At 43.6% G+C, this 13,585-nt stretch overlaps 2 protein-coding genes across 2 annotated transcripts in view; both read left to right on the forward strand.

Annotated features, from left to right (window-relative positions):
- FH (fumarate hydratase) overlaps positions 1-285 on the forward strand; it is a 31,779-nt gene extending 31,494 nt beyond the window's left edge. Inside the window, exon 10 of the mRNA XM_018573004.1 lies at positions 77-285. Coding sequence (XP_018428506.1) covers positions 77-219 — 143 coding nt within the window. The 3' untranslated portion in view covers positions 220-285. The remainder of the gene's footprint in view (positions 1-76) is intronic.
- Positions 286-13,069: 12,784 nt separating this feature from the next.
- The window catches only part of SPRTN (SprT-like N-terminal domain), a 9,352-nt gene continuing 8,836 nt past the window's right edge, over positions 13,070-13,585 (forward strand). Inside the window, exon 1 of the mRNA XM_018572941.1 lies at positions 13,070-13,353. Within this exon, the coding sequence (XP_018428443.1) occupies positions 13,094-13,353 (260 nt within the window). The 5' untranslated portion in view covers positions 13,070-13,093. The remainder of the gene's footprint in view (positions 13,354-13,585) is intronic.

Consider the following 13,585-nt stretch of genomic DNA (forward strand, 5'->3'; position numbering starts at 1 on the left):
TCTTGTGTATTTTTTTTTTTTTTTTCAGGAAAGTTCTCATATTTATACTAATATTACATTCTTTTTTTTACCTTAGGATATGATAAAGCTGCAAAAATTGCTAAAACGGCTCACAAGGACGGTTCCACATTAAAGGAAACTGCTATTAAACTGGGAATCCTAACTGCAGAACAGTTTGACCAGTGGGTCAGGCCTGAAGACATGCTTGGTCCAAAATAATTAATGAACTGTACATTTCAGAGTTCCGGATATTTTTGTCATTAAAATAAAAGTTTGTTAAGTGTTGGTTCAAATAGAATATAGAGTGTTGTCTATAAACTAGTGTGGAAGCTCTATAAACATTTGCAACTATTTACAACTATTGCAAACTGAATCTGGCTGTGCAGCTTTGTTGCATGGTGGCTGCCCTGTACTAATGTGATGTTAATTACGCATCTCTGATCTCCCGACTTTGTGTCCTCCGGGTCTGTTTTGGCACACACCATGGGCAAGTGGGCCGTGGAGTCGCAGTAGCATTTAGAGCAGCACATATGAAGGTGTTTATTTCCTGACACTGGAAGACTCAAACCTTCTGGTTATACTGCCACAAACTGGACACTGACAAAAAAAACTAGGCCAGCCCATGGTATAACCCTTTCCTACTACCAGCAAGACTCCGTTTTCTGCTACTTTGCTCTGCTAGTGTAAACACTGACCTGTGATTTTTCTAGCATTTTCTTTCTTCACTTTTTTTCTTCAATCAAGATCCTTCTCTACATCACTGCTGGAGGTTTCCCCTCTGATTTGCAGCTATGCGGCACGGTCATCCTCAGCCTGGATTTTGGACCAGAACCCCCTGGACTTTGCAGAGGTAGCCTGGAAGCTATTTTTGACTCTGATCTCAGAGGCCACAAGCATGTCTCTGCTTCCCATCCAGCAGATTCTGTGTCTGACTTACCCACGGCCTAAGGGGATTTTGAGCCATCGGCCAGAGATGCTTTCTCTGATTGTGATTAGCTGCAGACCTTGTTGGTTACGTTTTGCCCGAGGAGTTTAGGTCTGCTGTTATTACGCCCAAGTTAAAGGAAATCTTTTCTCTTATTGACGCAGTCCACAACACTTAAAGTGACATTAAACTCTCAGATTTTTTTAACCTAAACCAATACTGTAATGTGTGCCTTACTGTAATCCATGGTTGTTTCCCTTCTCTTTGCTGCTCTTCCTTTTTAACTCTGTATCTGTTCTCATGCTGGGCAGAACTTCTGTTTTGCAGCAGACTGCCTTGTCTCAGGAATGGATACACGGTGTCTGTGTATCCGTTTGTATAGGCTTGTAATCTGAGCCAGCACTACAGGAAGAGGCCCTGAGCTGAAAAGGGAAGTTCTCCAAGCATGAGAAGATATGAGGATTTAAAAGGAAGAGCAGCAAAGAGAAGGGAAACAACCATTGATTACAGTAAGGCACACATTACAGTATTGGTTTATGTTAGAAAATCTGAGGGTTTAATGTCACTTTAAGCTAGAGGATCAGCTACCAGTGCTCTGTCCAGCCTTGGGTTTTATAGGGCCCCAAAATCTTTCCCTTCCTTTGCACCTGCTTTTCCAATCATTTAGATTGTGCCACAAATATTACATATCACCACAAACATCAGAGTGCGAGCAATAATTCTAGGGCCATCACTTTTAACACTAAACTGTTGAGTGGTAAAAGCTTTTATATCGTGGACCATGGCCAATTTTGGGTAGTATTTTTTATTTTTTGTTGTTGCAATTTCACGGGCGCACGCAAGGTGAATAATAAGAATTGTACTCCCAAACTGTTCTGATGAAAGGGAAACGTGTCAACTGGAATGCTTACATGCAGTGAGATAGATGAGGCTTCCTGTCTGCATGCCCTAAGCCACTGCTGTTCATCTGTACCTACACTTCTGCTGTGAATTCTGTCATTACAGGCTATCTACTATTGGACGTTTGTGAGTACAGTTCTTATTGTTCACCTTGATTAATAAAGACTTTCTACACTAAGGAGGCGCTCTTTGTTGTGCTTATTTTTTGCCAGTTTTCCAGCTTCCCTGACTGCTAAGGAGCTGCCTTTTTTGTGAGAGCCAGTTATGTGTATCCCTCCAAGGATAGTGGAGTGTTGGCGCTGGTGACTTCTTCTTCTATGGTCTCTGGTTGCCTCATTCTGGGGACGGCCCTGTGTGACCCTCCTGGCATACCTCATAGTTCTCCTTTTTAAGTAATTTTCTAAAAGGGCCAATTATTTTTCAAATAGGAAGGCAACCTTTCTGATTATGGCACTCAGTCTGCATGCTGGATTCCCTCATGCAACTGTCACATGAACTTTGTTAAAAGATAACCGCTATAGCAGTTAGTTATTTTATTACATAATTAGTTTGACCACTTATTGCTCTCCGTGCGCTCCCATGATAGACTACAATCTCAATAGGAATAACTAAATGTGAGATTGTAGTCCATCACACGAGTGAGCTAATAGCGGTGGCTACTTTACAACACACACAGGGACCATGGGGAACAAAGTAGCCACCCTCCAGAAGGAAGGACAGTGTCAGCACTAATTCAGAGATGATTTGAGGATCTACAGCTGAGTGATACACAAATAAGATGCATTGTTGTTAATAGTTGAGGTACTTGAATGTATTTTTAGGATTTAAAGGGTTTCTTGCATATATCTCCTGCTAGCAGGAGATATATGCAAAAAGTAAAAAAAAAAAGTTTTTTTAAAAAACGATAGGTGTCTGTGTATACGTTTCTATAGGCTTGTAATCTGAGCCAGCACTACAGGAAGAGGCCCTGAGCTGAAAAGGGAAGTTCTCCAAGCATGAGAAGATATGAGGATTTAAAAGGAAGAGCAGCAAAGAGAAGGGAAACAACCATTGATTACAGTAAGGCACACATTACAGTATTGGTTTATGTTAGAAAATCTGAGGGTTTAATGTCACTTTAAGCTAGAGGATCAGCTACCAGTGCTCTGTCCAGCCTTGGGTTTTATAGGGCCCCAAAATCTTTCCCTTCCTTTGCACCTGCTTTTCCAATCATTTAGATTGTGCCACAAATATTACATATCACCACAAACATCAGAGTGCGAGCAATAATTCTAGGGCCATCACTTTTAACACTAAACTGTTGAGTGGTAAAAGCTTTTATATCATCGACCATGGCCAATTTTGGGTAGTATTTTTTATTTTTTGTTGTTGCAATTTCACGGGCGCACGCAAGGTGAATAATAAGAATTGTACTCCCAAACTGTTCTGATGAAAGGGAAACGTGTCAACTGGAATGCTTACATGCAGTGAGATAGATGAGGCTTCCTGTCTGCATGCCCTAAGCCACTGCTGTTCATCTGTACCTACACTTCTGCTGTGAATTCTGTCATTACAGGCTATCTACTATTGGACGTTTGTGAGTACAGTTCTTATTGTTCACCTTGATTAATAAAGACTTTCTACACTAAGGAGGCGCTCTTTGTTGTGCTTATTTTTTGCCAGTTTTCCAGCTTCCCTGACTGCTAAGGAGCTGCCTTTTTTGTGAGAGCCAGTTATGTGTATCCCTCCAAGGATAGTGGAGTGTTGGCGCTGGTGACTTCTTCTTCTATGGTCTCTGGTTGCCTCATTCTGGGGACGGCCCTGTGTGACCCTCCTGGCATACCTCATAGTTCTCCTTTTTAAGTAATTTTCTAAAAGGGCCAATTATTTTTCAAATAGGAAGGCAACCTTTCTGATTATGGCACTCAGTCTGCATGCTGGATTCCCTCATGCAACTGTCACATGAACTTTGTTAAAAGATAACCGCTATAGCAGTTAGTTATTTTATTACATAATTAGTTTGACCACTTATTGCTCTCCGTGCGCTCCCATGATAGACTACAATCTCAATAGGAATAACTAAATGTGAGATTGTAGTCCATCACACGAGTGAGCTAATAGCGGTGGCTACTTTACAACACACACAGGGACCATGGGGAACAAAGTAGCCACCCTCCAGAAGGAAGGACAGTGTCAGCACTAATTCAGAGATGATTTGAGGATCTACAGCTGAGTGATACACAAATAAGATGCATTGTTGTTAATAGTTGAGGTACTTGAATGTATTTTTAGGATTTAAAGGGTTTCTTGCATATATCTCCTGCTAGCAGGAGATATATGCAAAAAGTAAAAAAAAAAAGTTTTTTTAAAAAACGATTTAAAAGGGGTTTAAACTTGCCGCTGTCTTCGACGCGAGCTCCCCTCCGAAAATCCGAAACTGCTCGGGCTGCCGCAAAGCATCTTGGGGAGGGCGCATGCGCAGTTTGGATTTTCGGCCTGGAGACAAGGAGGGGCGCAAGGTAAGTCTATGGATGCCGTGCACCCGCATGCAGACACCGTGGGACAGGAAGTACCAGCAAGGACAGAGGAGTCAGCGCTGGATCGGAGACTTGCAGCAGCGCTGGAGAGAATGCTGAAAAGAACAGGAATGAAGAGGAAGGTCGGATTAGGAGACATCATTTAAGGTAAGTGTTTTACTTAACATTGGGTGTGGGGGGAAAAATGTTGACTTTAATGTCACTTTAAAGTGACATTAAAGTCAAATTTTTTTTTAGGTTGGCACTTAAATGTCTCCTATTCTGATCTTCCTCTTCTTTCCCCATGTTTTCATGTGTCCCTCCAGCGGTGTCTGCATGCGGGTGCACGCGTCCATAGACTTACCTGCTCGTCTCCCGGCCGAGAATCGGAACTGCGCATGCGCCTGCCCCAAGATGCTTTGCGGCCGTACGATCACTTCCTGATTCTCGGTGCGGGAGTGAGCAGCGATAACGAGGTAAGCTTAAAACTAGTTAAAGCGGGTTTTGTTTTTTTAAAAACTTCTTGCCTATATCTACTGCTTGCCAGCAGTAGATATAGGCAAAAAAAACGGAGGGTTTAGAACCCCTTTAACTCCTGCATTTAGTGCCACTTTAAATGATTCTGGCCATCAGACTGAGGGCATCTGGTGGTGAGAAAGAAGTACTGCAACAGAAAGCTCTGGTTTAAAAGTGAATATTACAACAAAAGCTGCTTTTACATTTATCGTTTCATGGACTAATATTTCCGTCTTGATATTTTGGCTGAAGTTCTGATTTAAACAAACACGCTGCAAGAGTTCATTAGTTATATTGCATTATGAATTGGGGGTCATGTCAGAGGATCTGGAAAAGTGTACGTGCCACAGTAGGGTGAAGATGTTCTTCCCTACTCCATTAGGCAGACAGGTGACAAAAGATTGTATTGAGGAATGTAGTGTTATTTGTGGAACGATGCAGTGTGGCAGGGGTGCACAAAACACATGACCCGCTGAACAGAATTCAAAAAATGTTGGCAAGCAAAGCAGTTCACATTTTATTTCAGGTGTACATTAAGCTGTTTAACTGAAGTTCAGCTTTAAGGCTGAATTCACACCTATTACGCGCGGTTTCGCAAGCAGATTGTGGCATATTCATGTGCAAAACGCAGTGGGGGTAATTTATCAAAACTGGAGCAAACAGAATCTGGAGCAATTGACCCTGGCAACCAATCAGCATCTCTCTTCCGTTTGCTCAGGTAAGATTTCAAAATGAGACATAGATTGGCTGCAGTGCAAATCTGCTCCAGATTTTGATAAATTCCCCCCACTAAATCTGCTAAAAAATAATTGCATTGCACGTTTTTCAAGCGTTTTCTATTGGGTCAATGGGGGAAAAAATGCCCTGAGTCTGCCCCAAAGTAGCTCTTGCACTACTTCATGCGTCAGGGGTATTTCTGCTTGCGATAAAATGTCAAGCGTTTTTTGTCATGCTGATCGACGCCTGACAATACGCCTAGGTGTGAATGGAGCCTAACGGTCTGACCTAGCATGCCCAATTAATTTTTTTGATTAACTGAACCAGTTTTACACTTTTTTTTCTCTCTTTAGAGCAAATGTGTCAGCCATTCTAAAAGTGCTGACTAAGAGGAAGCACCAAAGTGCTTACAGTTATTTCTTCTTAACCAGAAAAGACTTCTGTGCCTTTGATGAAAGAGGTGCACAGAAGAGGCATTTCTGGCTAACAAAGGTCATTTAGACACATTGTGGCACCTGAGCCTAAATGAATTACAGTTTCAGTTTAAGGGTGCCCACACACTTTACGATAATCGCGGGAAATCCCGCGATCGTACGATTATCGTAAGGTGTGCGGAAGCCGTGCGACCTTACAGTAGTAGGTCGCACGGCTTCCGCACACCTTACGATAATCGACTTTTTCGACATGTTCGAAAACCCGCCGAGCATCGTACGAACTAGAAGTGAAAAACACTGAATAACTGGTGCACACACAAACGATGTTCATATTTACACATGCTAAACAGTAAACTGGACCTCAGACTCAAACCAACGCATGGCAGACCTCAGACCCTAACCAACGCACGGCAGATCTCAGGCCAGAACCAACGCACGCCAGAGCAAAGGTCAGAACCAATGCATGCCAAAGTGCAGACCAGAACCAACGCACACCACAGAGCAGACCAGAACCAACACATGGCAAACTTCAGGTGAGAACCAACGCACTGCAGAATACCGCCAACTGTAGAAGACCACAAATCCCAGCAATACACTATACAGTAGAAGTGTATTGCTGGGATTTGTAATAGCAGAGAGATATGAAGCTACATACTCTGTTGTTTCAGGATCACTGCCTCATGTCTCCAGGGTCTCAGGATGGCTCTCAGGTGACCAGTGCGGGGATCTCTTGTAGCCGGTGCAGGGCTCTCTGGTGGGTAGTGCGGTATTTAGTCAGACTCAGGGCCTTCCAACATACATTACAATAAGCTTACATTTTATTGACTATGAGAGACAGAGCGATGCTTTGCTGTCCTCTGTAAAGCCTCCCTCCCCCCCCACACCTCAGCAGCGGGCCCATATTATTCAGCCTTGGGCACCAGCTGCTTCTGTGCTGATCTCAGCAAAACACTACCCCCCGCCATGTGAACAGCATTGCCCAGCTATACGCTGGATGGAAGAGTTATAAATCAGCCCATATGTGTGGTGACCGGCATTCTTCAGCATAGTACAATGCAGGTCACCGCCAGGTCACACAGGAAACAATTGTTTTCTATGTGTCCTGTTGATGCCGGGTCACCGTCAGTCACTGCACAGCAATCAGCAGCACTGCATTACCTTTAATGGAAGTCTAATTTTGTGACACATCTATAGAGTTAAGAATCCTTAATAAAAAACCAAAGTGACACTTATTTGTAGTTGAGTCCAGTGAGATTTACATACAACAGTCACATGACATTATGAGTACTTAAAGTGTTTTATTTTGTTGCATTAAATTTTGAGAAACCCCCCTCCCACTATATCTTTGTTGTATGTTCCCATTCACACAGAATACCTAAAAACAATCACAAAATATTAAATTTTTCTTACATTTTAGATATTTATTTGGAGCAGGCCTTTGTGCGGACTGCAAGCTAAACACTTTAAAAGGGAGTCTGTCTGTCAGTGTGCCTGTGCTATCACATAGGGGGGAAAAAAAAGTTAAAAAAAATAAAAGACAAAAAATGTTTAAGTCCCCCCACCCCCACGTTTACGCACATATAAACGTAAATAGGCGTCAGATGCGCCAGCGCGCGAAACCGACTATTGCGCTACACATCTTACATATCGATCGCCCCCCCACCCTGCCTTTCCTGCACCGCCGGGGCCAGTGCTCGGATCGAGGGTCTGGTAGGAATGTTCGTAGATACTACGAATTTCGTCCGGTGAACATGTCTACAATGCAGGATAACACTACCTCTGGCTCGCTCCAAAGGGTGGTCTACAGTAATAGAACTATTGGGACTCCCTGTGTTTCCTCTATAAAAACATCTATGAAGGATCCTGAGCACACCAGCACGCGTATAGATGGTTTAACACAGTTTACTTTGAATGTTGAAATGAATGACAGTATTAATAGAGACAGAAGTACTGTATACTTTCTATCATCAAACACCTTAACTGTATAGCAAATTCAATTAGAAGGGTGACTATACAGCAGCAATGGCAACAGTCCCTCTACACAGGATAAAAGTTAGAGTAGAACCTTGTTTTAGTCCCAATGTACCCGGGTACCAAACCAACTGGCCAGTGGTATAATCGTTGGGTCCCAATGTATTCAGTGACAGACTCAGTGTTTGGTGTTCTCGGTAAGCATGCCAAGTATCTGCACTGGTACTCGAAAAGTATCTGTGCATCCCTAGTACATTCCCACCAACTCACTGCACACAACATCTCTGTTCAGCCGCTCTCCACGCGGGAAATGAAGCAAGAATGTTCTCCAGTCAGAGTACACTCCCCTCTCCTCTCAGTACACTTTGGGAAGTGTAGTCCATAACGTCTAGTCCAGCAGGCATCTTCCTGAGCAAAGAACTCAGTCCCCATAAGTCTGTGGTCTGAGTCCCCAAAGCCCTGGTCAGCTGCAACATTAGATCAGTCCTAAAGTGACCTGCTCCACAACAAGGCTACACTTCAATCAAACACCAGTGATTTCCATCTTAAGTTATGAACAAGGAGAGATTGGTGTGTGCTTTAATCGGATCCTAAAGATGGAATCTTTCACGCTTGACATCAACAGAATTGGACGCCAGGAATCTGGTTACCACACCAGATACTGTTTTCATAAATGGTATTACAATTGTAAATAATCAATATTCCTCGAATCCCAAATGCTAAAGTTATGTCAGTGGCTCCATTCTTGCCTTGTTAAAGTTGTATAAGTTTTTTTTATATTTTGGTGTAAGTAAATGTTTCTTCTCCTCCTGCCAGTTTTTCTTCTTTCTAAGGCCTGCTTTAATAGGGTGAACACAAGCTACTAATGCTGCAGGAGCCTGGTCACCCTCCAGTGTGAACTACAGGCAGTTGTGCCTTCATCCAATCTTCTGCAGTCCATGTCCGCTGTTGCTTGATTGACAACTGATCTGACCATTTAGCAGCTTAAACTGGGACTTCCTGTAACTGTACCTTTTCCTGGACAGCTTGGTCTGCTACAGGAAGTGTATGAAGTCAAACCATAGTTTGTGGATGGGGCTTTTATGGTATAGCCAAAAGCCTAAGCAAATATACTGTTAAAACAGTAAAATATACATGTACATACATTGCACAAAACCTACCTAGTGAACCATAAAACTGTAAAATAGCTTCAAATGAATTTTAATATCTTGACTGGGTATCTGGTATAGATGCATGTGCTTGTAGACTTGACAATACTGTAATAGTGAGTTTGGTCCTCGTCCTCAACGTATCTGTGGTCTGACACAACTAAAACCAAATGCCGGAGATGCCCATATGCCTCGGCCTTGTGTGTAGGCCGCAAAGGGGGGCAAATACTATAGTAAATGGTTACTGTTAGATATTCATCTACCTGTTGTTGAATCTGCCAGAGTACCCCCGTGCAGTCTGATGGGGTTGTGATAGAATGCAAAAATTCCTGCTAGTAAATCCATTGCTTTTACTGTAAAAGGCCAACCTGTTACACGAAACTGTCAGTTGATGGGGGAGAAACCATATAATGTTGGCAGGAATGCACATGCACAAGAACACAAAGATCTGAATGGGACCTTAAAGTGTTATTAAACCCTCACTTTTTTTGCATGTATCTACTGCTAGCAAGCAGTCGATGTATGCAAAAACTTTAAAAAAAACCTTTTGAAACAGTTTTAAACTTACCTGCGTCTTCATCACGCGCTCCCGTCCGAACATCTGAAGAGTCTCGGGCAGCCGCAAAGGATCTTGGGGCGGGCGCATGCGCACTTCAGATGTTCGGCAAGGAGACGAAGAGAGACACAAGGTAAGTCTATGGAGCAGCGTGCACCGGCACAGACTCCGTGGGACAGCAAGAGAAGAGGAGGACAGAGGAGTCAGCGCTGGATCGGAGACTCAACCAGCCCTGGAGGGACAGCTGAAAAGGACAGGAAAGAAGAAGATTATCGAATAAAGAGACATCATTTAAGGTAAGTCCCTACAGCAGAATTGGAAAGGGGGGGCGGGGGGAATTCTGACTTTAATGTCACTTTAAGAATTAGGGGCGGGGAATAAAATATTTTTATTTTTTTTTCAATCCTCAGCGTTGTCGATGTCCTCCAGCATCCTTACAGCCTGCCCCTGTCCACATGCACTACAGTGATAACAAGCTGCATGTGTTTTTTCACAAGGCATGTTTTAAAAATGTAAATAATAACAAAGTATTAAAATTGTAAATACGTAATGAAGGTTTAAATTTTAAAATTGTAAATACATGATGAAAGTTTTAATTCAAAAACTGTTAAAAAAATTATTTTGGCCAATGGAAATATGTTAATGGATGATGAGCCACTGACGGGGTGGCAAAAAACAGCTCCCAGAGCCGTGTTATAATAACATAGATAGAGGAGGTGAGATGGAGGTGGAGAGGTAGACGGTAAAAGAAGAACGGAGATTAGGAAAAGGTTGAGAAGGAGGTGAGATGGAGGGTAAAAGAAGGGGAGGAGAAATAGGTGGAGGAGGAGGTTAGATGTAGGAGAAGGTAAAGGAAGAAGGGGAGGAGGTGAGATGGAAGTGAAGAAGATGGTGAAAGAGGAAGAGGAATAGGTGGAGGAGGTGGATGCCACCAACATTGGCTAGGTCAAAGGCCTTCCATAGGACATAGCATTGTTACCTGCTCTGGTTTCTTGCCTCCAGTTTATGGGTGCATCTAGCCTATATCGTTTTCCTTATCTATATTCACATTATCAGATAGAGTAATATGAAGGGGTTTATGGTTTTATCATTATTGCTGGGGAACTTTGGACAGTGTGATCCCAGGACTTGAACAGCATGTTGCACATATGTGAACTTTGGCTGCAGACAGAACTCGTTCTATAGAAATCACCTCAACACACATGAGATCAGCAAAACAATATCTTGCCATGAAAAGCACTCACATTTTAGGGGGTCTCCATGCCTCTAAATCAGGTACACGTGTGTATTGTAAAATAGGACACGTGTGTGACCACATATACTCGATAGCATGTCGAATCTACGCAGGTCTGAGCCAGGACAAAAAACTGTTCCAATCATGCTGCAGAAGATTCCTCTGATATACAGTAGCTCAATGTAAATGGTGCTGTCAATCTATGCATAGTTACATAGTATTTGAGGTTGAATAAAGACATAAGTCCATCAAGTCCAACCTATGCACATAGACACAAAATGTTTTTTAGGGTTTGGGGTCCTGCACTTCCTCTACAAAAGTTAGGAAAATAAGGTTAAAGTGTACGCACTAGTTTTATACTGGACATTACGTGTGGTGCTGCCGTGAAGCTATCACATCCTCAGGGAGTCAGGCAACAGTACCCCTAAGTGCTGGTTGGCATTTGAAAACTGCCAAAGTCATACATCTCATTAGACACGAAAGGTAGACATCTTTTAGCACAATGTATGTAGACAAAGGACAAACCCCTAACACACCCCCAGTGCCATAGTCTTCATTAAGCAGGTAGTCCATCCCACAAATCTCATGGCAGCACACAGACTCCTCCACTGTGGACATCTGGGTAAAAGCGACCTCATTTACATTAGTCCGTGCTCTCAATATCCTTCCTTATGCTAGGCACATCTGCACTTTCTACTTTTATATCTGCCTCTGGGAGTCATGCCTGTAACTGTCAGTCTTGCAATGCCTCATGGGACTTGTAGTTCAACAACAGCTGGAGGGCCGGAGTTTTAACAGATTGCTGAGGCGTGTTCAGTTGCTCAGCCGCTGCGAGCGCTGAGTTAGCAAACTGCCACTGAACGCTGTGCTCGAAGTCAGCGCCCAGCACTGCTAACTTAGCACTTGCTGCGGAAGTGAATGTGGATGCAGAGTGCTGAGTTTGACGGAGAAGGTGGGACAGAGCACCAGCAGTCATTTTAACTGTGGGCACACCTGGCAGCGCTGGAGAAAGGTGCCCAAACTCAATGGAAGAAATCATTTCAGTGTGGGAACCTACAATTGAATGTTTTGTTGGACGAACACACCAAATAGTCATTGGAAAATTGTATTTATTAGTCAAAAATATTATCCCCTGCCATTTTGCTTAGCACTCTGCAGCCGAAACGTTCAGTGAAACTCCTGCAGCAAACTGAAGTGCTGAAGAAAAGCTACTTAGCGCTTGGCTAAGGAACTGAACAGGCCTCTGGACTTCATTAAAAGTCTAGCCTGCGTGACTTCTGCTGACGCAGTCTCAGACGGTGTCGGCTCAATGTGCAAGTGCAGAACAACTGATCGGGTCCAGAATTGTCACAGGCTATTTCTTTTCTTATGTGTTATGTGACCGTAGGCGCTTCACATGCCTGTTAAAATTCTAGATCCGATCAGCTTTTTGAGGTAGCTGATATAGCCGACGTCCCTCCCTGACGCCTAACCAACACCCCTGGAAGTGACATGCAGGTCCGGATTATAAACAGGTTCAGAATTCTAATAGAATATTGGCACTGTCCACCCCTTGTGTCCTTGCACACAAAGCAAGATGTACAGTATAGTTTATTTAACCAGTTGCCGTCCGCCCGTAGTAGAAAAACGGACGGACGGCACTGTCGCATTGGCGGGTTGCCGTCACCAGACGGCATTTTTTTTCTGCTCGTGCGCGCCCCCTAGCGGGCACGCACGGGCAGATTCATTTCAGTACAGCGCTGCATGACGGAATAAATGTCAGTCAAAGTACCGCAGCGCTGAATACTGAAAAATGGCCTGGATGGGAAGGGGGTTTAACACCGCGGATGTCAACTGGTTAAACTACATAAACTTACACTTTAATATTTTTATTAATGCATTTCAATGTAATGAGTGCCGATATACAAGAAACTCCATGCTTTATTCATGCACACTGTCCTGGGATTAGAAGGACGAAAAGCACAAACAAATCGATGATCACATTCATTCAGCGCACTTTAGGCGGCGGGATTGCGCACAGAGACGCGTACGCAGCCTACTAACTAAACCGGAAGTCAGGTCGTTGGAGATCTCGACGAGTTGGAACTTTCGATAGAACAAGGTCTTTGTTTATTCCGTGTATGCACCGCCCACTTCCTATTCCTTCGCTGACATCACTTCCGGGTTCCGCTATTGGATGAGAACTGGTTGCTAAACTATGGATGATGATCTGCTGCTGGCTATCCGTTTACAGGAGCAGTACAATCAGGAAGCGGAGGGACAGACATGGCGCTCTCCTCAGGAGGTGGTCGAAGTCGGGGCTGTAAATCGCCCCAAAGATCTCTCCATAGTGGACCCTTCGTGGGAGCTGCTGGACCCCAGCCCGGATGTCCATGCCCTGTTCCTGCAGTTCAATCAGATGTTCTTCTGGGGGAAGCTAGTCGGGGTGGAAGTCAAGTGGAGCCCCAAAATGACTCTGTGAGTGGGGTAGGGGGTCGCTCCTGGGAAGGGGGTGTTATTGAATCTGTTCATATACTGTGATCAGTCAGTGTCACTGTGTACTGCAAGGACCTGATCATTACAAACATGGCTGACATATAATTACTCTAAACACTTACTAGATTGCCAGTTTGTAGAATTAGGTTTCCATTTAATGTTTCTGAGCAGGATAAAGCAGAACCCCACATTTACATTCTGTTCACCTACCTTC

The sequence above is a fragment of the Nanorana parkeri genome, unplaced genomic scaffold (assembly GCF_000935625.1).
Source record: "Nanorana parkeri isolate BGI_ZX_2015 unplaced genomic scaffold, ASM93562v1 scaffold46, whole genome shotgun sequence".
NCBI classification, from domain to species: Eukaryota; Metazoa; Chordata; class Amphibia; order Anura; family Dicroglossidae; genus Nanorana; species Nanorana parkeri.